Source organism: Sus scrofa, chromosome 1, assembly GCF_000003025.6.
Source record: "Sus scrofa isolate TJ Tabasco breed Duroc chromosome 1, Sscrofa11.1, whole genome shotgun sequence".
Taxonomy (NCBI): domain Eukaryota; kingdom Metazoa; phylum Chordata; class Mammalia; order Artiodactyla; family Suidae; genus Sus; species Sus scrofa.
Window position 1 is genome coordinate 135,766,650 of NC_010443.5, and position 26,661 is coordinate 135,793,310.

A 26,661-nucleotide genomic window follows, 5' to 3' on the forward strand; every position below is an offset into this window, starting at 1 on the left:
GAAAGGTCTGCACACTGAAAACTATGACGTTGTTGAAAGAAATTGAAGACACAAGGAAATGGGAAAATATTCCAAGCTTATGGATTGGAAGAATTAACATTGTTAAAATGTTCATATTAGTTAAAGCACTGTACAGATCCAATGTAATCTCTATCAAAATCCCAGGGACATTTTCCAAAATCCCAGGAACATTACTTAAAGCAGTGTACAGATCCAATGTAACTTATCAAAATCTCAGGGACATTCCACAGAACAAAAAAATGCTAAAATTTCAGTGGAAATACAAAAGACTCTGAATAACCAAAGCAACCCTGAGAAAAAAAGAGCAAAGCTTAAAGTATCACACACCCTGTTTTCAGACTATATTACAAAGTTATAATAATTAAAACAGCAGGAGTTAGCAGAAAAACAGATATATCAGTGGAACAGACTTGAGAGCCCAGGAAGAAATCCACACACATACAAACAATTTATGACAGAGGAACAAAGAACAATATAGAAAGGATAGTCTCTTTTGTAGTGTTGGAAAAATTGGACAGCCATGTACAAAAAAAAATGAATATAGAATGTTATCTCACTCCATACACAAAAATTAACTCAAAATGTGTTAAAAATTTGAGTTTAAAACCCCAAACTATAAAACTCCTACATGTAAACATAGGCAGTATGCTTTTTGACATCAGTCTGAATGGTACTTTTCTTGATATGTCTCCTCAGGCAAGGAAAACAAAAGCAAAGGTAAAAGAAAATAGGACAGCAAACTAAAAATATTCTATATAGCAAAGAAAACTATTAACAAAACAGACAACTTAGTTAATGGGAGAAGATATTTTGTTTGTTTGTTTATTTATTTTTGCTTTTTAGGGCTGCACCTGCAGCATATGGAAGTTCCCAGATCAGGGATCTAATCAGAGCTACAGCTGCCAGCCTACTCCACAGCCACAGCAACACAGGATCCGAGCCACATCTGCAACCTGTACCACAGTTCATGGTAATGCCAAATCCTTAACTCCCTGAGCAAGGCCATGGATCGAACCCATATCCTCAGGGATCCTAGTCAGGTTCATTAACTGCTGAGCCACAAAGGGACCTCCCAGGAGAAGATATTTTTAAATCACATATCTGATAAACAATTAATATCCAAAATATATAAAGAACTTATACAATTCTCAACCATAAAAACCCATTCAAAAATAGGCAGAGAAGCTGAGTAGAATTTTTTCCAAAGAAGCCATACAGATGGCCAACAGGCACATGAAAAGATATTGAACATCCCTAATTATTAGGGAAATGCAAATCAAACTCACAACCTTATTTGAATGGCTGTTATCATAATGGAAAGAAATAACAAATGTTGATAAGGATGCAAAGGAAAAGGAATCCTCACATACTCTTGGTGGAAATGTGAATTGGTGCAGCCACCATGGAAAACAATATGAAGATCACTCAAAAAAATAACAATAGATCTATCATATGACCCACCTATTCTATTCTGGTATTTATGCAAACAATATAGAAACAGTAATTCAAAAAGATATATGCACCTCTATGTTGACAGCAGCATTATTTACAATAGCCAAGATAGGGAAACAGTCTATGTGATCACCAATGGGTGAGTGAATAAAGATGTGGTATATATACCACATCTTGCCACATACAACAACATGGATGGACCTTGAGGGTATCATGCTAAATGAATTAAATCGGATGTAGAAATACAAATACCATATAATTTCACTCAGCTGGGGAGTATATTTTTAAAATAGTGAAATAAAATTTTAAAATAATTTAAATTAATCAAAATCTAACACCGAGATACAGTGAAGAGTAGTACTTAAAAGAAGGAAAGGTGTGTGTGTGAAATGGGTGAAGGAGGCCACTTGATGGTGAGGGTGGAAACTAAATTTTTGGTGGTGAGCACACTTTAATGTATATAAAAATTGAAATATATTGTACATGTGAAACATATAATGCTATAAACTAATATTACCTCAAAAATTTAGATGATTGGGGAAAAAAATAACAGAAGACGTCAAGTCAACAATCTAATTTTACATTTTAAGGAACTAGGAAAAGGAAATAAATGTTAAAGCAGAAATAAAGAACCAAAGAATTATAGGAAAAAACAGCAAAACTAAAAGCTGGATATTTGAAAAGATCAACAAAATGGACAAATCTTTAGCTAGACTAATAAGAAATAGAAGGCTCCAATAACAAATATAAAAATAATAGAAAATATGTTGCAGCTAGTGTCACAGAAATAATAAACATAAGAGACTATTATGAACAATTATCTGCCCAAAATTGGATAACCTACAAGTAACAGGTAAATTCCTAGAAATGTACAACTGTCAAGACTGAATCATGAAGAAATTTTAAATCTAAGCACACCTATAACTAGTAAGGAGAATGAATCAGTAATCAGAAACCTCCCAACACAGAAAAGCATAGGACCAGATGGCTTCACTGAAGAATTATATCAAACATTTAAAGAACTAACACCAATTTTTCTCAGACTCTTCCAAAAAAGTGAAAAGAAGGGAACACTTCCAAATCCATTTTATGTGGCCAGCAATACTCTGGCAAAGATACTGCACGAAAGGAAAATCAGTCAGATACTACAAGAAGAGGAAACTACAATCCAATATCCCTAATGAATGTTGAAAATCCTCAACAAACCACAAGCAAACTCAATAATACATTAAAAGAATTATACACTATGCCCAGTGAGATTTCTCCATGTAATGCAAAGATGATTCAACATATGAAAATCAGTCATACAATATGCCACATTAATAGAATGATGGACAAAACCACATGAATAATTAATGCAGAAAAAACATTTGACAGAATTCAACACTTTTTTACAATAAAGGCACTCAACAAACTAGGAATACAAGCAAATTACTGCAATATAATAAAACCCATCGTTGAAAGCCTAAAACTATATCTGTACTCAGTGATAAAAATCTGACAGCTTTCCCCCTAAGATTAGGAACAAAGCAACTATACCCTCTCTCACCACTTCTATTCAATCCAGCACTAGAAGTTCTAACCACACCAATTAGTCAAGAAGAAAAAATAAAAGGCATTCAAATCATAAAGGAAGAAGTAAATGTTTCTCTTTTGGCAGATAACATGATCTTATATGTAGAACACCATAAGGATTCCACACACACAAAAAAAAAAAATATTGTTAAAGCTGATGAACAAATTCAGCAAAGTTTCAAGATGCAAAATCAACACACAAAACTAGTTGCATTGCTATGCACCAATAATAAATAATCAGAAGGGAAATTAACAGTCCCATTTACAAGAGTCTCAAAAAGAATAAAATACCTAGGAATTAACCTTACAAGAATATGGAACACTTATAGCTGAGAACTACAAAACATTGCTGGGGAAAAAAAATAAAAATAAAAATAAAATGAAAAGACATTCTATGTTCAAAGATTGGAAGACTTGATGTTGTTGTATTGCTCATGCTACCCATAGCAGTTCACAGACTCAGTGCAATTCCTGTCAAAATCCCAATGACATTTGCAGAAATAAAAAATACAAATCACATCTTCTTGAATGGTTCCTTTAACCATTAAATAGTGTCCTTCTGTGTCTTTCTTTATGGCCTTCATTTTAAAGTCTATTTTGTCTGATATGAGTATTGCAACTCCAGCTTTCCTGTCTTGTCCATTGGCATGAAATATCTTTTCCCATACCCTCCCTTTCAATCTGTATGTGTCCTTTACCCTAAAGTGAGTTTCTGGTAGACAGCAGATTGGTTTTTGCTTTTTTATCCAATCTGCCACTCTGTGTCTTTTGATTGGAACATTCGGTCCATTGACATTTAGGGTGGTTATTGATAGACATGTATTTAGTACCATTTTAAACCTTGTTTTCCAGTTGATTCTTTGTTTCTCTTCATTTCTTTCTTTTTTTTTTTTTTTTAGTTGGATTGTTTCCATTTGTTTTATGCTTGAGTACGTTTCAGTTTTTATGAATGTAATGTTCGGTTTTGATTTGTGGTTGTCCTGTTTTTTAAGTATGTTAACCCCTTCCTTTATCTGCTTGCTTTAGCCTGATAGTCATATAGGCTCAAACACATCATTAAAATTTAAAAAAGAATCTATATTTTCTTACTTTCCTTCCCCAGATTGTATGAGTTTGAAGTCTTTTTTTTTTTTAGCATCTTCATGTTTAGATCTGTATGCTGGCTTATTTAAGTGATTGCTTTCCAATTGTGGTTTCCTCCATCCCAATTCTTCTTACTCTTTTTTTTTAATTTAGAGAAGCCCTTTCAGTATTCTTTTAGAATGGGTTTAGTATTGCTGTACTCTTTTAGCTTTTGTTTGTTAAGGAGAAATTGAAGGGAATACAATCATAGTAGGAGACTTTAACACCCCACTCGCATCAATGGACAGATCCTCTAGACAGAAAATCAGTAAGGCAACATAGATCCTAAATGGCACAATAGAAAAGTTAAACTTAATTGACATTTTCAGGATATTACATCCAAAAAAAAATCAGAATATACATTCTTCTCAAGTGCACCTGGAACATTCTCAAGAATTGATCACATACTGGGGCACAAAGCTAACCTCAACAAATTTAAAAGTATAGAAATTACTTCAGGTATCTTCTCTGACCACAATGGCATGAACTAGAAATCAACCACAGGAAAAGAAATGAGAAAAAAATGACTACAGACTAAACAACATGCTACTAGAAAACCAACAGGTCAATGAGAAAATCAGGAAGGAAATTAAAAAATACCTCAAGGCAAATGATAATGAAGATACAACCACTAAAAATTTATGGGATGCTGCAAAAGCAGTGCTCAGAGGGAAATTCATAGCAATACAGGCCTTCCTCAAAAAAAGGATAAAAATCTCAAATCAACAACTTAACTCACCACCTCAGTAAATTAGAAAAAGAAGAACAAACAAAACCTAAAAGCAGTAGAAGGAAGGAAATAATAAAGGTCAGAAGGGAAATCAATAAAATAGAGATTCAAAAAAAACAATAGAAAAAAATCAATCAAACCAAGAGCTGGTTCTTTGAAAAGGTAAACAAAATTGACAAACCTCTGGCTAGAATCACCAAGAAGAGGAGAGAAAAAACCCAAATAAACAAAATAAGAAATGAAAAAGGAGAAGTCACAACATATACTACAGAAATACAAAAAAAGCATGAGAGAATACTATGAATAATTGTATGCTAACAAATTTGACAACCTAGAAGAAATGGACAACTTTCTTGAGACTTACAGCCTGCCAAAACTGAATCAAGAAGAAATAGATCAACTGAACAGACCAATCACTAGAAATGAAATGGAATATGTCATAAAAACACTCCCTACCAATAAAAGTCCAGGACCAGATGGCTTCACAGGTAAATTCTAACAAACGTATAAAGAAGAACTTATACCCATCCTCCTTAAACTTTTTCAAAAGGTTGAAGAAGAAGGAACACTCCCAAAGACATTCTGTGATGCCATTCTGTAACAAAAGTCAAAAACCACATGATCATCTCAACAGATGCAGAAAAAGCATTTGACAACGTCCAACATCCATTCATTTTAAAAACGCTTCCAAAAATAGGTATAAAGGGTACATACCTTAACATAATCAAAGCCATTTATGACAAACCCACAGCAAATATAATACTCAATGAAGAAAAGCTGAAAGCCTTCCCACTAAAATCTAGAACAAGACAATGATGTCCACTCTCATCACTGTTATTCAACACAGTACTGGAAGTCCTAGCCACAGCAATCAGACAAACAAAAGAAATAAAAGGCATCCAAATAAGAAGAGGTAAAACTGTCACTATATACAGATGACATGATACTATATACATAGAAAACCCCAAGGACTCAACCCAAAAACTACTTGAACTGACCAACAAATTCAGTAAAGTAGCAGGATATAAGACTAACATTCAGAAATCAGTTGCATTTCTATATACTAACAATGAAATATTAGAAAAGGAATACAATACCTTTCAAAATTGCACCCCCAAAAATCAAATACCTGGGAATACACCTGACCAAGGAGGCAAAGGCCTTATATGCTGAGAACTATAAAACATTAATCAAGGAAATTAGAGAAGATGTAAAGAAATGGAAAAGTATTCCATGATACTGGGTTGGAAAAATTAATATTGTAAAAATGGCCATACTACCCAAAGCAATCTACAGATGCAATGCAATCCTATCAAATTACCCATGACATTTTTCACAGAACTAGAACAAACAATCCAAAAATGTATATGGAACCACAAAAGACCCAGAATTGCCAAAGCAATTCTGAGGAACAAAAACTAAGCAGGAGGCATAACTCTCCCAGAATTCAGGCAATATTACAAAGCCACAGTCATCAAGACAGTGTGGTCCTGGAACCAAAACAGACAGACAGACCAATGGAACAGAATAGAGAACCCAGAAATAAACCCAGACACCTAGGGTCAATTAATCTTTGACAAAGGAAGCAAGACCATAAAATGGGGAAAAGACAATCTTTTCAGCAACTATTGCTGGGAAACATGGATGGCTGTATGCAAATCAATGAAACTAGAACACACCCTCACACCATACATGAAAATAAACTCAAAATGGCTTAAAGACTTAAATATAAGACAAGACACCATCAAACTCCTGGAAGAGAACATAGTAAAACATTCTGTGACATCAATCTTACAAATGTTTTCTCAGGTCAGTCTCCCAAAGCAACAGAAATAAGAGCAAAAATAAACCAATGGGACCTAATCAAACTGACAAGATTTTGCACAGCAAAGGAAACCAAAAAACAACTTACAGAATGGGAGAAAATAGTTTCAAATGATTCAGCTGACAAGGACTTATTCTCTAAAATATACAAACAATTTATACAACTCAACAGCAAAAAAAGCCAAAATCCAATTGAAAAATGGGCAAAAGACCTGAATAGACATTTCTCCAAGGAAGATATACAGATGGGCAACAAGCACATGAAAAAAAAATACTCAACATCACTGATTATTAGAGAAACACAAATCAAAACTACTGGGAGATACCACCTCACCCCAGTCAGAGTAGCCATCATTAATAAGACCACAAATGACAAATGCTGGGGAGGGGGGTGTGGAGGAAAGGGAACCCTCCTTTTTATATATGATTTTTATGTAGTACCCTCACACTACATTGTTGGTGTGAACGTAAGCTCGTACAACCACTATGGAGAACAGTATGGAGGTACCTTATAAAACTATACATAGAACTACTATATGACCCAGCAGTACCACTCTTGGGCATATATCCAGACAAAACTTTCCTTGAAAAAGACACATGCCCCTGCATATTCATTGCAGCACTATTCACAATAGCCAAGACATGGAAACAACGCAAATGTCCATTGACAGATGATTGGATTAGGAATGTGTGGTATATATACACTATGGAATACTACTCAACCATCAAAAAGAAAAAATAATGCCATTTCCAGCAACATGGATGGAACTAGAGACTCTCATACTAAATGAAGTAAGTCAGAAAGAGAAAGCCAAATATCATATGATATCACTTATATCTGGAATCTGATATAAGGCACAAATGAAACTTTCCATAGAAAAGAAAATCATGGACTTGGAGAATAGACTTGTGGTTGCCAAGGGGAACAGGAGGGAGTACGATGGATGGGGTGCTTGAGGATAATAGAAGCAGACTATTGCCTTAGGAATGGATTAGCAATGAGATACTGCTGTGTCGCACTGGGAACTATGTCTGATCGCATTATGATGGAGCATGATAATATGAGAAAAAAGAATGTACACTTGTATGTGTAACTGGGTCACCACAGTGTACAGTAGAAAATCGATGAACACTGTAAACCAGCTATAATGGAAAAAAATAAAAATATATATAAAAAAAGAAAGAACACAAAAAAAGGGGAAAAAACCCTATTGGTTTGGCCTCAAAAAAAAAAAAATACAAACCATATGGCATCTTAAAGAACTCCAGTTCCCCAAGCAATCTTGAGAATGCAAAACAGTGATGGAGGCTTTACACATCCCAATTTCAAAACATATTACAAAGCTGCAGCAATTAAAACAGTGTGGTGCTGACATAAGGACAGACATGTAAACCAATGAAACAGAACAGAAAGCCTAGAAATAAACACTTATGTACATGGCCAAATGATCTTTAACGAAATACCAAGGCTACTCAATGGGGACAGCAAGGTATTTTTGCCAAATGGTGCTAGAAAAACTGGATATCCATGTGCCAGAAAGTGAATTTATACCCTCAATTTACATATGTAAAGATTAACTAAAGATGGATTAAATACCTAAACATAAGACCTGAAACTATAAAACTCCTAGAAGAAAACAGAGGGGAAAAGTTTCATGATACTGCATTTGGCAGTGATTTCTTGGATATGATATCTAAAGCAAGGTAACAAAAGCAAGGATATGAACATGGGACAAATAGGACAATATCAAACATAAAAACTTCCACACAGGAATGGAATCAATCACTAGAATACAATCTACAGAACGGGGGAAATTTTTGCAAACTGTATTAGTATTCAGAATATATAAAGAATACCTACTACTCAACAGCAAGAATAATCCAATTTAAAAATGGGCAAAAGAGTTGAATAGACATCTCTCCAAAGATGATCTACATATGGCAAGCAGGCATTGAATAAAATTCTCATCATCACTAATTATCAGGGATATGCAAACAAAAACTGCAATGAGATATCAATTCATATCCTTTAGGACAGCCATTATCAAAAACAAACAAAAACAAAACAAACAAAAAAAAAACAAAAATATCGTGTTGCTAAAAATATAAATAATTTGTAATGTTTGTGCATTCTTGCTGGGAATGTAAAGTGATGCAACAACTATGGAAGAAAGTGTGAGGTTGACTCAGTATTAAAAATAGAACTACCATATGATCCAGGAATCCTGCATCTGGGTATTTATCCAAAATAATTGAAATTGGGATCTTAGAAATTTTTACTCCTGCATTCATTGCATCTTTATTCACAATAGGTGAGATGTGGAAACAAGTTCATCAACAGATGAATAGAAAATGATATGTAGTATATACCTGTGATGGAATATTATTAATTCTTAAAAAAAAAAAAAAGAAGGGGAGTTCCCATCGCGGCACAGTGCTTAACAAATCCGACTAGGAACCATGAGATTGTGGGTTCGGTCCCTGGCCTTGCTCAGTGGGTTAAGGATCTGGCGTTGCCATGAGCTGTGGTGTAAGTTGCAGATGCAGCTTGGATCCCACATTGCTGTGGCTCTGGCGTAGGCCGGTGGCTACAGATCGGATTTGACCACTAGCCTGGGAACCCCCATATACCATGGGAGTGGCCCTAGAAAAGGCAAAAAGACCAGAAGAAAAAAAAAGGGAAATTCTATCATATGTAACAACATGGATGAAACTTGAAAACTTTATACTGTATGAAATAAGCTAGTTACAAAAAGACAAATGCTGCATGATTCCACATATATGAGCTATTTAAAGTACACAAATTTATAGAAACAAAAAGTGGATGCTGGTTGTCAGGGAATGGGGGGAGTTGTTCAATGGGTATGGAGTTTCAGTTTTGCAAGGCAAAAAGGTTGTAGAGATTTGTTGCACAATAAGGTGCATATATTTAACATTACCATTCTACAGTAGTGACCAAGATGGTAAATTTTATATGTCTTTAACCACAATTTAAAAATTGCCAGAAAATCTTCAATTATTTGGAAATTAAACAAATTTCTAAGTAATTCATGGTGCAAAGAATAAACCCCAAGGGATATTAGAATGTTTTAAACAAATTGCTAATGAAAAATTTAGTATACCAAAACTGTGAAATAACATTAAAGCAGTATTTCCAATGAAATGTATAGCTTCATATATGTGTGTGTGTGTATATATGTACATATATATATATATATGGAGAATTGCTGAAAATCCATGAGATAAGCAATAACCAACCATAAGTTACATTAAAAAATATAAGTTTAAGCCAAAGAAACAAAGTTCAAAAAGAAATTAATTAAATAGAATATAAACATAAGACAGAGTTCACCAAAGCCAATAGTGGTTCTCAGAAATGACTAAAGTTGATCAATCTCTGGCAACATTAAATGAAATAAAAAGACACAAATAATCAGTCCCAGAAATCTTAAAAGGAAGATGTTATAATTCCTTTATACAGAAACCTTTCAAGAAACAGAAGAGGACCCTCATTTTTATGAGGTTAGCATCTATATTCTATTACATATAGTTAACGTTTCTTTTGAAAATGTTTTTGTAAGGATGATTGACTGCATGTCCTTTCAGTGTTATTCTGGCGTATTGTTGAAAAGCCTACTCAGGGAATATTTACTTCTCTGGGAAATAAACTTTATTTTCATTTACTGTTTACTGATTGAAGCCTAGACTCTACGAAGATACTAAATAATATATAGATTTTTGTCCAGTAGGGATGTAAATGATTTCTGTGAAGTAGAAAAAGAGAACCACAAAAGTTACATTATTGTCTTTTAGGACATTAACCATTTTTGGTATTTGAATTATTATTCAATCTATGTTTGCATTTGATTCAAGATTCTATTTTTTAATATGCTTGGTAATAATAAAATCCAGTAATGAAATTAAGAAATAGGAAAATTGTGATTTCATCTCACTCATGAATATAAGTTTAAAAATCCTTCACAAGATATTATCAGATTAAACTTGTGATATATAAAATGATAATACACCATGACCACATTGGGTTATTTCAGGAATGCAAGGCTGATTTAACAGCTGAAAATCAGTTAATGAATTCACCATATTAACAGAAAACAAAGGCAAAAATATATGATCATCTGCAGTAGGTATAGCAAACATCATATCAAAAGTATGAAATCATGAAATCGTTTCATTTGCATTTAAGAACCAGATAAGGGTGATTTAAATCACCACTTCTATTCAAACAATGGAGAAGGCAAGAAAAATAAATGTATAAGTTAGGGAAATGAAGAAATAACGCTACTGCTATTTGCAAATTATGACTGTATAAGTAAAAAATGTAGAACAGACCTACAGACATATCCTTGGAATTAATACTGAGTGTTATAAGGTTTCCTGACTCAAGGTTAATTTGGAAAAATGGTTTCATTTATGTATAACAAGAAATAGTTAAAGTGAACCAAGCTGCCTTCTACTTTTATGTTGAGTGACTCTGAGCAAATTTTCGAAACTCTCTACTGTCATGTTCTTCTATAAAATAGGGGTGATAATACTGTATCTTAGTGATTCTATGACACACATTTTCCCATATTTTAACCCCTATGAAATTTTGATGTTTTAAAGTGATATTGTCTTAGAGTTGATGAAGTATGGTATCATATATCTTATAATGTGATTTTGAAGGTTAAAATAGTAAATACAGTACATTTAAAGTATTTACAGTAATGCATGGCACTTAAATGTTCTATAAATGTTAGATATAATTATGATTTTCTTCTATTATGTTTTCTACCAAGTTATTGTTTGCATAATGAAAGCTTCTGTTTTTATAGCTTCTTTTCGTAGAACTAGCTTATTAAGAATTTTATTATTTCTAGTATCTTTTTAAATTGCTTCCCTTGGATTTCATAAGAATTTACACATTTCAATTTCAGTATTTTTATATCTCAATTTATTCTTTTCATTTTTCAGTACAAGTTTCATCATATCAATTTAATTTCAATATTTCTATAGCTCAAATTCATTTAAGTACGTTTCATTTTTTCAGAACAATTACAATTACAATAATAATAGCATGATAATAATAACGAAAGCCAACACTAAGTAGAACTTACTCTTGTAAGTGTTTGTATGGACATCCTTGCCCTTTTTTTTTTTTGTAATAGCAGTAGTTAAATTATAGCACATCAACTCATTGAATACTATACATCCATTGATAGTACTCATTTAACAGGGTATACAATATTGATAATTGCATATTACATACCTTTAAGTGATAAAGGCACAACTGTGCCTATAGTGTGATTGTAGATATGTAAAATTTATGCATCTGAGAAAAAGACAATAAGAAACATGAAAAATAATTTATTAGGAAGGAGTTCTAGATTTTTTTTTTGCGTCTAAATTTTTATTACTGCTGAAATTAGGTAACAATCTTTTAAGAATGTTTATAATGTTTATAATCTCAGGATACTTCCACGTTAAAGGTAAGGTGAAACTTCTCAGTCTGTCGCAAATACAGAAATGTTGTGAGAAACAGAAGAATGTTTTTTTCAATATGATGCCTTTATTGTTAAAAACGGCCTTTTTAATTTATTAAAAGTGGGATGAGGGATTAAAGTTCTTCTAAGCAGTAAAGTAGTTATGGACAGAATAGAAAAAACATATATCTCAAGAAGAAATAATGATTAATGCAATATCTCCTAGAAATAGCTTAGTTTCAAATATTAGAAATTAGCTGCTATTTAATAATGGAAATATTATTAAACAATCATAATAATATGTAATATCTATTCATTAGAAAGTGGCTAATATAATCATAGAAAATGTTTAAATTGTCATGTTATTTGAGTATTTTCACTATGAATGTTAGCAATGTGTGGGGTGTCACATTATATCACGAAATCTATCCTTCTTGAGCAAATATAATCTGGTATGATACTTTGCAGCTACATATTTGACATTCTCTGTTGCTCTATTGTGTGAGTTCATGGATTGTTGATCCAAGTCAATCATGTAAAAAACATTTTCTTCTCAAAAATTACTTTTTTTGTAATAGTTTATTAAAGACAAAAGATCAAAGTCACTTTAAAAAAATAAGATTCTTAACTATTTTAAAAGTAATTCCCTTGGATTAGGTCCCAAGGCAGTTCAAGTTCAGTTTGTAGGAAGTTAGGAACTGATATCTGCTTATATTTTTTCACTTTCTTTAACTGTGACATAATGTAAACAAAGTTCATAATGAAATTATATACTCCAGTAATCTAATTCTTATTTGTTTATAATTTAGACCATAGTGCATGTGTAAGAAAATATAATATTATATACTATCTAATTGCTTCTTTTTTTACTTAGGTTGATTTCTATCACTTGGTCATGATTTGTCATTTATTTGCCTAAATGAGTGAATATCTAATGAGGGAATATAAAATCTTTCAGGAATCTAGTGTCTTCTTAACTTCCTTTTCAGCCTTTCCTGAATTATGTTTCCTAAAAGAATGCGAGGTAGTAATTGAGTCTCCTGAGAACTTTCAAACATAGAGCTTCACTTAACTGGAGACTTTCTTTCCTTATTCATGTCAAATATTTATGTGTATTTTGAATTTCTGGTTTAGACTTTTGACCCAATCCTAGTACAAGCTAAGGGTCAGTTCCATTGCATATAATGGACCCTTTAGCTTATAACAAATATTTTTGTAAAGAGAGAGAACATTTTTTAATGGACTTAGGATTGGCAGTTCACATGTCATCTTTGTGCTTAGTGTATGTCCTTCCAATCCTTCTTTCCAGTCTGCTTCTCTTTCTCATCCGTGGTAATAATAAACCTCTGAAAAGAAAGCTATGTAATAGTAAAACATAGACTGGATTTCAAACTTAGTTAATTACCTCAGGTTTAATTACAAGTTGTTCAACCCACCGTAAACACAGCTAACTGTTATTAAACATGAAAAGCAATAAATGCCTTATCCAAAAAATAACCCAGGTTAATCAGTTTAGTCCCCTTCCTGTTAATCGGATGGCCTCCTATATGCAAAGTTTTCCACCTCTCATCATCTCTTTTTGTTAGTGATATCATTTTCCACATGAGAAACAAATGCTTTTAGAGATTTTTAAAAAATACTGCATTTCCTAAATTTAGAAATAGGTTATATGGGTATTGCTTTTGCATATTTTTACAGTTTTCCCTCTAGACTAGATTATATATAAACTTGATGAGAGAGGAGCTCATGTCTCGCCTATTGACTGCCAACATAATAGTACATATAACATCATGGAGCTTGGCATTTATTAGGCATTTAGTAAAGATTTACTAAGTTGAAATGAATTAGCCAATTTTTTAATTTATCAAGGGATGACAAAGTAGTCTAGGGCCTTACCTATTTATTGCTGCTGTAGATAGAGTAGTTGTTGGAACATGAAGCAGTATATGATAGAAAATGAAGCAGCAATATAATTAGAAAGACATCATGTACTTTTAGTGTAGTGACCATAGAAATAGCATTGTCCCTTTTCAGTTTTGTGCATGTGCAAGGAAAATTTAGAGTGATTATTCACAGAAAAACATGAGCACATTGAAGATAACTCATTGGCAAGTACTGACTCTTAAAGTCAAAGTCCTTCTGTATTGCTTAGTGGCAGTTTTGATTTAAATAATAATGTATACTTAAGAACTTTACCTAATTCATATGAAAACAACATTCAATTAGAAATTAAGACACATGTACAGATTAGGTGTGGATTTTGCTTTGGCCATTTGTTCTACTTGTTAATATAGCATACATTTTGTTGTATTTCATCAAATTTTGATGAGAACATTGACAAAATAATTGATGGTATTAAGTAATTTTTTTTAGGTGTGATAATTGTATTGTGGTTGTATTCACAGAGAAAAAAAAGAGTTCTCTCTCTTCACTTACTGAAATACATACAGATGAGATGTTATAATATCTGGGATTTTCTTCAATATAATCACAGTAAGAATAAGAAGTGGGTGAAAATATAGATGAAGAAGATTAGCCTTGAGTAGATAAATGTTAAAACTGGGTGGCAGGAATACTACTCATTTGACTGTATCCGAAAGAAGGAAATCAAGTAACTGAATTACTGAACCTCCATTTAATGTTACTGAGAATAACAGGCTTGATGAGCATGAATTAGTTATCTTTGACTTTTTCTAAAATTTATTGATTAGTTTTACAGGAAAACATTCAACATTTTTTTTCAGGTTCATAATATGAAAGCCCATATAATAAGAACACAATGTTTTTATGTGAAAACCCAGTTTGAAAAACCACTTCCCAACCACTTTTGAAAACTGGGGGCAAATTGCTTTATTTTCTATCATGATATAGACATTTACTTTCAACATATATATTATGTATGTCTCCCTATTTTAAGCCAAACTTTATTAGAAATTCAGTACATAGTCTGGTGAAATTAATTGATGAAAGTTGTTCTTTCGGGTAACCTTAGTTCTCATCTTTCAAAAAAAGTGATATTTCTTTTAGAGCTACAATTGTAGTATCTCAAAAAAATGTCCTTTTCTGTTCTACTTTTAAATTCAAAATTAGGAAACTTTGAAGGAGACTATTTGGTGCCCATTATATACATGCAGTAATTCCAATCCATTGTGCCAATATGCAATAACAAATTTCTTCCAGATTGAACATAAATTTAGTTTCTACAGGTATGCTCAATGCTTTAAATTTGTTTATTTACATTACTTTGTCCTACTTTAGACTATACTATTGGTTTATATGTTAATTTGTTTATTTAATTGAACTTACATAGTGGTGCTAGTGTATGACTTTCTAATGCTGACCTACCACTGCATGATCAAACTTTTTCCCTATTGGAATTTAAATTTTTTTCTAATTTTTTACTGATGCTTTTTTACTTTGTCTCCTTTGCCTTTAATAGCTTTATATTTTTCCCTTTCCTCTGAGCAATTCACAACCTGACTCTGTGCTATTGTAGTATGATGCTTTTGCTCCTTTATATAATTGCAATACACTAAGCAGGAAGTTCCCGTGTGTCACGGCGGGTTAAGGATCCAGCGCTACTACAGCAATGGCTCAGGTAGCAACTGTGGCACGGGTTCAATCCCTAACCTGGGAACTTCCAAATGCTATGGATGTGGCAAAAAAAAATAAGTAATTAAAAATAAAAACAAAGTGTGTAATACACTTGTGTGATTGTAGTCTGTTATTCCACATTGTTCATTGACTACATTGTGTCACCATATCTACTGTTTACAATTTTCAAATATTGCATTTTCCTGTTAATAGAAAACTTCTTGCTTTTCCCTTGGTTTTTTCTTGAGTAGATGTAAATTGTATTTACCGATACAATTTCAGCTTTTTTTAGCTTCCCAATTCATCATTTCTTATTCTACTCACTAATCTTTATTCTTAGTATCTGACATCCTCAGACAACCTGTTTATGGGTAACTGCTCTTGTGAGGTGTATTGTAATGAGGATAACATCCTTGCTCTCACAGGAAGAAGACCAAAATAAAACTCCACCTCTCATCTGGAAATCATTGACTTCCCTTCTACAAAACAGTGAGTTTATGTTTTACTCAGTTATTTTTTATTACTTTGTAGTATAATTGTATATGAATGCACACATAATTACAAACTTGCTATTATGACTTTTTAACCTCCTAATTTTTGCACGTTATTGACAATACATAACAATAATAATCAGTAATGTTACTGAGCATTTATGAGATGGACACTTTTCTGAGGACTTCGTATGTATTGTATAATTTAATCCTAAAGTACCAATCACTGAATATATAACTAAGTCTTGTCATTGTCACTATTTAGCATAGCTGATAAGTTGTAGAGTGAGAACTCAAACATAGGCATCTGACCTCAAGGCCTGAGCAGTTTTAACCACTATGATATATAGCCTTTTTTTTTTTTTAAAAAAAAAAGCACAGTTAAGACAATGTGTTTGTTCATGATGCTGAAACAGCTAATTGAAGAATGTGAAGTTGATGCAAACCAGATTGTTCTTTATTGAGATTTTTTTAAAGAATAAAACAGATTGAATTGCTTTATTTTCAATTTAAACAGTTTTATAGTATAGAAATAATGTGAAAAATAGTTGTCATCATACCTATTAAATGATACTTTTTCTTTCTCTCTTTTAGTATCATTGGCTTCTTTTTCTTTAAACTTCAAATTTATCCTCTTGCTATTTTACACATGAAATTCTTCTGAAACTACACACATACTCACACCAAAAAAAAAAAGTTAATTGGAAAGGAAATTGTATCGGTTACAGCAACACATAAGCTATTTTTAAAAATTAGATTGTCTTCAGATTTTTAAAATTAGGAATAATACTGTATTTTAAAATGCAAAAACTTGAGATTTATGAAGTCTTACTAATCTCCATCCTATGAGCTGATTACTTTTGTAGGTGACCTGGCATCTGAGACACAAGGTTTTGGTGCCCTTGTCACATGCCGTGGAGCACTGCCAAATAATTCTGGGCACACTGACAATGTTCTACCAAAACTCAGGCTGTGCATTTCTCCATTCTTCCACTTCAAGGCTTTCTCTGAAACCAAGGGAGCTTACTTAGCCCTTGTGCCAAGGAAGCTTGGAATATTGAGGGAGATACTGCCACTTGTAGCAACACTCAACCAACGGGAGACAGGATATTGTGAATAAATACAGCAGCCTGAAATTCTTCAGATGAGCGATTCTGGGCCACACTCTCCAGAGTTCCTCAGAGAATTCCCATTAGAATTGATCCTTTGTTTCTCAGATCATTAACTAACTCAACAGCATTGTTGGATTTTCTTTTCCTTTCTTACACCCTATACTTTCTAACACTAAAGTATAGGGTGTAAGAAAGGGATTTACCTCCCAAATAAATTTTTGGGATTTACCTCCCAAATAAGTTAACTTTATCCAAGTTCTCATTCTAGATACTCTTCTAGGACAGTCTAAGCTAAGACAAGGATTTAAAATTGAATGTATAGATAACTTAAAAACAGGTTTTTTTGACTCCTGCATCGTAATTTCAAAATTAAATTAAATTTTGAAATTAAAATGGTACTCTTTAAAAATCTTTTGAGCCCTATGCACAAGTTACAGAGTAGCATGATTTATCTGGTTCAGGAATGATATATTTATGTATACCTGAAATGTACATCTCAGACCTTCAAATCTATATTTAAAAGTAAAAACTTTGGGGAGTACCCTGGTGGCTCAGCAGGTTAGGGATCCAATGTTGTCACTGCTATGGCATGGGTTCAGTCCCTGGCCTGGGAACTTCTGTATACCTTAGTGCAGCCAAAAAAAGAAATACAAGCAAAAAACTTTTGAAATCTTGGAGTTCCCATTGTGGCTCTGTGGTTAACAAATCCGACTAGGAGCCATGATGTTGCGGGTTCGATCCCTGGCCTCGCTCAGTGGGTTAAGGATCTGGTGGTGTAGGTCGCAGGCGTGGCTTGGATCCCGCGTTGCTGTGGCTCTGGCGTAGGCCAGTGGCTGCAGCTCCAATTTGACCCCTAGCCTGGGAACTTCCATATGCCACGGAAGTGGCCTAAAAAAAAACCTTTTGAAATCAGAGTTCCGTTGTGGCTCAACAGAAATGAATCTGACTAGTATCCATGAGGACACAGGTTCAATCCCTGGCCTCACTCAGTGGGTTAAGGATCTGTCATTGCCCTGAGCAGTGGTGTAGGTCTCAGACATGGCTCAGAAACTGCATTGCTGTGGCTGTGGCATTGGCTGGCAGCTACAGCTCCAATTGACCACAATTGACCACTAGCCTGGGAATATCCGTATGCCATGAGTACAGCCCTAAAAACACCACAAAAACAAAAAAACCAAAAAAAAAACCACCAAAAAAAAAAAGCTTTTGAAAATATTTAAAAAGCATTTGTTACTGTATATTTACCTCCTTTAACTATGCATAATTTACTTGTTAAAACCCAATGATAAGAGAGGGGATGTGTTTCTTCAACTTGACATTTTATTCTACAGGATGTTATTTTTTTTTTCCCTAGGAATTCTGTTTTATGGAACTATATAAGGAAAGTGTTGACTTGACATCTGTCATTATAGATTTCATTTATTGCTTTCTTTCTTTCTTTCTTCTTTTTTTTTTTTTCTTTTTTAGGACAAAAATCAGTGTGTTCAGGAAAAGTGAATTAAAAAAGTGTTTTAAGTGTGGCTGCTCAAATCTTTTCTTCTCTCCAAGGTGATAATTTAGTTAGTACTTAGTGAGTAAGGAAACTACTTTATAAAATTCAGAAAAAGAATTAATACCTTTTTTTTTTTAGTTCTAAGCCTTCCCAAAATCTGAATCTGTGAATATCTGATATTAAGTGACCTTTAGTGATGAGTATCAGCTGTCTGATGATATGTATTTATTTGAGAATTCATAAATATCAAGGTGATAAGGGGAAAAAGTAAAACCTATAGATTTGAAATATCTCTGAAATGTTTTCTAAAGATTTATGCGAATAACCGTGGCTTCTTTCTATAGTTACGTCTCTTAGATGCATGTGTGTATGTACGCCGGGTGTGTTGTCTGCTTCCTAAAATGCTTTTGTTAACACCATAATTTTAAATTAAGTTTTTCAGAAAGCTGTTCCTGCTGTACATTTTGGCATCTAAGATTAGGTCAGTAGCCATAAATCTCATTTATGTACTTAATGCAAGGGAGACACTGCTGTCTTGGGACTCATGTGAGCCAGATTTCTTACTCTGCCCCTCTTGTAAGATATTGACATATAAACAAAATGCTCCCATTTTGTCTTGCGTCTTTCTTCATTTAAAACTTTAAATAAAGAATGCTTATGCAAGGTTCTTTTTCATTCATAAAAATGGAAATCACTCCTGGTGACTGCATGAGTAGGCTTGTATTCTTGTTCACGAATTCACATGATAGATCACCCCATAAAATCTTTACGTTTGGCTTGTGCAGCTGAGTTCATGACTGAATACAGAATGATAAAGAAGCCTTAGCATTTTGTGGAAAGAAAAGAAATCATGCCTTCTAGATGGCCCTTAAGCTAGCTTTTAACTGCCTGGAAATCAGCTAGAAATATATAATCAAACATTCCATTAAAGGCACAGTGTTCAGTATAAATCGTTAGGTCATAATCTGTAAATTAATGCAAAAGAATTCTTCAAAATTTATTTGGTTTTCATTATATTTGCATGGAAATTTGCCAATCCAAACGTATATTTATATTTTTTTAACCTTTTTATCCATTAGAAGTTAAAATAGAAATGATGGATTATGTCACTAGCCAGTCCAACAGCCTCTTTCCTTCAACACATTGTAGTGTATTTACTGTTTTAGCTATATTGTTTTCACTTTCTGGCAAAATAGTCAGTTTTTGATCCTGGGTAGAAAATGTCAGTGCTCACATTTCCTGTAGGGTTTTGGCCTTTTTGTGAAAAGGTAGGGGAGAGCTAAATGAATTATGATGCTGTCATCTGAAGAAACCACAGTGTAGTTCTGTGCCAAATTTTTGCAAGAACAGAGCTAATCATCTGCTAGTATAAGCCTTTCTTTGAACCCTACCAGCAGTTCACTCAGGCTTCTGCCTGTTCTTTTTCATGCTGTGAGACTGTAGCCTACCAAAGTCCTTTTAACCTTCCCTTTGCAATGTTAATTGATTTAATAACTCCCAAAGAAGACAAATTTTGCCAGGGGAGTTTAGAAATCTAAATTTAGGAATTTAAAATTTTACAACTGAGCTTAAGTAATATTAAAACTGAGTTGCTTCTTAATAAAATAGTTTATGGATAATGCATTTGTCTTGTATTAATTTCTTTGAAAGCTGACACTCTTCTCATCCTTCACAAATCTGTTTTCCTAGATTTTATAGAATAACCTATATTACCAGATAAAATTTGTGTTATAATCCTTGAAATATGTACATTCTGAATGTGAATATAACTAATGTATATTGTAATCATCTGATAATGTAGTTAGCTATGCTTAAGTGCCTGTCAATGATCATTAATTTATATATTCTAATACCTTTTCCTAACCCCTAAGGAAGTATCCTTGCTTGGACTAATGGCATTTTGTCCTTACCCATTTGGAACAATTCATATAGGGAAAAAAATCTTGATATTAAAGATTGTGATCTATGAGAATTCTTCAATTTAATTTTTCAACAATCAATTTATAACACTGTTTTTAGTTTTAAATGATTTTTCATTTGATTTATCTTTCTTGATAAATAATTTTAAGTCTTTGTTTCCTTTTTTCTACCTTTTCTTCTTTTGGCCAGCCCTATCCTAGGATTCCTTCGTTCTGTAACATGTATTCAGTAAACATGTTTTAGTGCCTATTCTGTGCCAAGTACCATGCTACATGATGAGTTTACTACAAAGAATGAAATACACTTATTCTCTACACTCATCGGATTTAGAGTCTAGTGGAAATAATACTCATAACTCTGCAAGAAAAAAGATAAGGGAAGGAGAGAAGAATACACCTAACCTAGATTTTTTTCCAGGTGTCTAGGGAGATACCAGGTGAAGATAGGAGAAAGTAGGAGAAAAATGCTGCCTGTCAGAGGCAATAAATAGCATTTTGAGGCCTAGAAGCAAGAGAGTATGATGCTAGAGAAGACTTGAAAATAGTGGCATAAAAGGGAGGCAGAAAAAAATTATTAATGTAAGTCGACCTACAAGCATGTATTGAGTGTGTATTATGTGTGGTACTATGATATGCCATTGAGGTACAAGGACAGCTGAGGAACAGGTCCTGCCCTCAAAAGGGCTTATGTGTAATCTTCTGGCAGCAGAGTATTCAGTTTGTATCAAGGGATTAAGATGGAGTATTGTGAGGGCTTGGGGCTTTTTTGTTTTTGTTTTTTGCAAAAATAACTCTGTAGACTATTTCAGGAATTGTACTTTTATTCACGAAGTCTCTCACAGCCATCTTACCTGCCTTAGCTGAAGAGGCAGCTGCTTTCAAACTGTCCTAGATATGTTTCTGCCCCCATCTGACAGCTTCTGCTTTTTCACAATGAGGAAAAAAGGAGCTTTCTTTAAATCATTTTTCATATATATATGTTTTTCTAATTTCATCCTATTGCATGGGAGTTTGATGGTTCTTGTTAACAGTGAAGATGAAAGAACTAACAATAGCAATCTCCTAAATCATAATAGAGTTTATTATAAATAAACAATGTAGAGTCTTAGCATCATGCCCTTATAGCTGAGAAGGTCCATAAAAATCATTTGGTCAGGAGTCAGGCAGATAACTGAGGAGTGAAATGGTCCAGGTATAACATGGTAGGCTTGAGAGGCTAGAGAGTGTATGCTGAGTCTAAAGTTATTCAGAATACTCTGTGCATCTAGCAAAACATGGACTTAAGGCCACTGAATTGACTCACCTGTCTCATTTCATAGAGGAAGAAACTGGGGACTAAAAAAGTTAGAGACCAATATCTCACAGCAAGTTAGCAGCAGAGAAGGGACTAGAGCCTTTGAGTCTCCTGACTTTGAGTCCAGTGACTCGTCATTGTTTAAAGAACCTTCTGTAAGGATTTTAGATAGAATGTTTTGTGTAGTGAGATTATATTTGATTTCAGATAGGCAATTTTAGAAAGCTTTTACAGATTAACTAGATCACAATTTCTAAGTGAGAACTAAAATGAATAATGCTTCAAAAACTTGCTTGCAGCTGGAATTGCACTATAGAGTAAATGTATAACCAGAACAGGCAGCTTCCTGACAGATTCTCTTTATACCAACTTTGTTGAGAATTCCATATATATACCACAGGTGTGAACTTTAAAAAAAAAAAACCCAAAGTCAGCAGAAGGAAGAAAATAATAAATATCAAAATGGAAATAAAAGAGGGAACAAAACAAACAAAAGCAGTATAAAAGATCAAAGAAACCAAGAGATACTTTTAAAGATAAAAAAATTGATAAACATTTAGCCAGGCTCACTAAGAAAAAAAGAAATAGGATTCAAATAAACAAAATTAGAAATGAAAAGGGAGAAGTTACAATTGTTATCATGGAAGTACAATCATAATGAGAATACTATGAAAATTATGCACCAAGAAATTGCACAACCTAGAAGAAATGGAGAAATTCCTATAAACACATAGTTTTTCAATACTGAATCAAGAAGAAATAGATCATCTGAACAGATCAATTACTAGTATTAAAATTGAAGAAGTGGAGTTCCCGTCGTGGCGCAGTGGTTAACGAATCCGACTAGGAACCATGAGGTTGCGGGTTCGGTCCCTGCCCTTGCTCAGTGGGTTAACGATCCGGCGTTGCCGTGAGCTGTGGTGTAGGTTGCAGACGGGGCTCGGATCCCGCGCTGCTGTGGCTCTGGCGAAGGCCGGTGGCTACAGCTCCGATTCAACCCCTAGCCTGGGAACCTCCATATGCCGCGGGAGCGGCCCAAGAAATAGCAACAACAACAACAAAAAAAAAGACAAAAAAAAAAATTGAAGAAGTAATCAAAAAAACTCCCAACAAACAAAAGTCTAGGACTGATTGACTTCACAGGGGAATTCTACTAAAAATTTAAAGAAGAGTTAATACCTATTCTTCTCAAATTATCCCAAAAAAATAGGAAAGAAACAATCCCAAATTTATTCTATAAGGCCAGCACTGTCCTGATACCAAAACCAAAGACACTATAGAAAAAAAAAATTTATAAGACAATATTCCTGATAAACATAAATGCAGAAATCTTCAACTAAATATTAGCAAACCTAGTTCAACAGTGCATAAAAAGAATAATACTCCATGATTAACTGGGATTTATTCCAGGGATACTAGAATGTTTCACTAGTCAAAAAAATCAATCAACATGATAAACCACATTAACAAAACAAAGGATAAAAAGCACATGATTTTACAATAGATGCATAAAAAGCATTTGAGAAAATTCAACATCCATTTCCAACAAGAAACTCTCAACAAAGTTGATATAAGGGAACATATTTCATAATAATAAAAGCCACTTTTGACAAACCCACAGCTAACATATAGCATAATAGCTATATGCTTTTTCTCTAAAATCAGGAACCAGACAAGAATGTCCACTCTTGCCATTTATATTTAACATAGTATTGGTAGTCCTAGCCACAATGAACAGACAGGAAAAGAAATAAAAGGTATCCAAATAGGAGGGGAAGAAGTAAAGCTGTCACTATTTACAGATGGCATATTATATATAGAAAACTCAAAAGGACTAATAAACGAATTCATTAAAGTTGCAGGATACAAGGTCAATGTATGGAAATATCTTGTTTTTCTATACACTAATATGTACTACCAGAAATAGAAAGAAAGAAAAAAAAAAAAAACCCAACCCAATTACCATCACATCAAAATAAATAAAATACCTAGGAATAAACTTCCAAGTGAAAGATCAATACTCAGAAAACTGTAAGACACTAATGAAGGAAATTGAAGATGATACAAATAAATGAAAAGTTATCCTATGTTCATGGATTGGAAGAATTAACATTGTTAAAAGTCATACTACACAAAACAACCTATGGGTTTAATGCAATTCCTATCAGAATACCATAACATTTTTCACAGAACTGGAACAAATAATCCTAAAATTTGTATGGGATTACAAAAACTGTGAATAGCCAAGGAAATCTTAAGGAAAAAGAACAATATTGGAGGTATCACATTCCTTGGCTTCAGAGTATGCTTCAGAGTATACTTCAGAGTATACTACAAAGGTACAATAATCAAAACAGTATGGTACTAGCACAAAAACAGACACATAGCTCAATGGAACAGAGTAGAGAGCCCATAAACAAACATACAAATGTATAGTCAATTAATATACAATTATGACAAAGGAGGCAAGAATATACAATGGAGAAAAATGGTCTCTTCAACAAGTGGTATTAGGAAAACTGGGCATCTACATGTAAATGAATGAAATTAGGACATTTTCACAAATCATCTACAAAAGCAAACTCAAAAGAGATTAAATTTCTAAAAGACCTGAAACCACAAAACTCCTAAGAAAAAGCATAAGCATTACACTCTTTGACATAGATCTTAGCAACAAAATTAAAACAAAAATAAACATATGGATCTAATAAAACTGAAAAGTTTTTGCAAAGTGAAGGAAACCATCAGCAAAAAAGGCAATCTACCAAAGATATTTCCAAGTGGTATCTCTGATAATTGCTTAATATTCAAAATGTAGAAAATACTCATAAAATTCAATATAAAAAAAAACCCCAACCTGATTAAAAAATAAGCAGAGGACCTAAATAGGCATTTTTCAAAGAAGAAATACAGGTGACCAACAGGCACATGAAAAGATGTTCCACCTTAGAGTCATCGGGCAAAGCAAATCAATACCACAATGAGAACACCTTACAACTGTGATAATGGCTATCATTTGTAAGACAAGAAATAACAAGTGTTGCCTAGGATGTGGAAAAAAGGGAACCTTAGTACACTGTTGGTGGGAATATAAATTGTTGCTGCTACTAAGGAAAATAGTATGGAACTTCCTCAACAGTTTAAAAGTAGAACTATCATATGTTCCAGCCCCTGGGTATGCATCAAAAACATAATTTCAAGATCTGTGCACCCTAGTGTTCATAGCAGCATTATTTATGATAGCCCAGGGGAGGTACGATGTTTAGTGACTGAATAAAGCCAGAGAAAGACAAAACTGTGTTTTCACTTATGTGTGGAATCTAAAAAATAAAATGAATGGACAAAATATAACAAAACAGAAACAGACTCATAAATACAGAGAAAAACAACAACAACAAAATGGAGCTCCCTTGGTTGTGCAGTGGTTAACAAACCCAACTAGGAACCATGAGGTTGCGGGTTCGATCCCTGGCCTCGCTTAGCGGGTTAAGGATCCAGCATTGCCGTGAGCAGTGGTGTAGGTCGCAGATGCGGCTCAGATCCCAGGTTGCTGTGGCTCTGGCGTAGGCCAGCAGCTACAGCTCTAATTAGACCCCTAGCCTGGGAACCTTCGTATGCCATGGGTGCGGCCCTAGAAAAGACAAAAAAAAAAAAAAAAATGCAGGGAACAAACTAGTCATTACCAGTAGGAAGAGGGAGGTTGGAGCAAGATAGGGGAAGAGGACTAGGTGTAAAGTAAGTAAGATACAAGGATATAATGTACAACACGGGAAATACAGCCAATATTTTATGACAAATTTATATGGTGTATATTCTATAAAAATATCAAATGTTGTACACCTAAAACTAATATTGTAATTCAACTATATTTATTTCAATAAAAAGTTAAAAATTAAAAAATACTAGTATGGGATGAATAGTAAAAAGAAATGTTCTAGGATTTCCCGTCGTGGTGCAGTGGTTAACGAATCTAAGAACCATGAGATTGAGGGTTCGATCCCTGGCCTTGCTCAGTGGATTAAGGATCCGGCATTGCCATGAGCTGTGTGATGTGGGTCACAGACATGGCTCGGATCCCGCATCGCTGTGGCTCTGATGTAGGCCGGTGGCTACAGCTCCGATTAGACCCCTAGCCTGGGAACTTCCATATGCCACAGGAGCAGCTCAAGAAAAGGCAAAAAGACAGGAAAAAAAAATAAAAAAGAACTGTTCAAAACATCAGCTTGGGAACTGGAAGCTTCAACTGAGGAATTTTTACATAACTCAGTGCAAAATCACAAAGGGGTGAAAAAGTATCGGATTGTTATATTTGATGCCCTTTGTTTCTATTTGGTGGGTTGTAGGTTCCTCAGCTTCATATGATTGCATGTATGTGTTTAATCTTTCGGAGACAGAACACAGGAAATGTTTGAAGTCATAAATGGAATTGTTGGAAAGCTTTGAGAATGACAGAAGTCACAATGAGAAGGAATGGTTTTTAACTAACTGATGCATATATCTTTAGTATATTCTTCATCCTGTTTTTGTTGGATTTAAGGAAAAGTGCTGGTCTGTC

The 26,661-nt window shown here is 33.7% G+C and overlaps 1 protein-coding gene across 9 annotated transcripts in view; it reads left to right on the forward strand.

Annotated features, from left to right (window-relative positions):
• Positions 1–26,661, forward strand: part of DPH6 (diphthamine biosynthesis 6) — a 445,353-nt gene that overhangs the window by 189,092 nt on the left and 229,600 nt on the right. For all 9 annotated transcript variants that reach the window (XM_021098165.1, XM_021098179.1, XM_021098184.1 and 6 more), the window contains exon 9: positions 16,224–16,287. In XM_021098165.1, the coding sequence (XP_020953824.1) occupies positions 16,224–16,287 (64 nt within the window). The remainder of the gene's footprint in view (positions 1–16,223; positions 16,288–26,661) is intronic.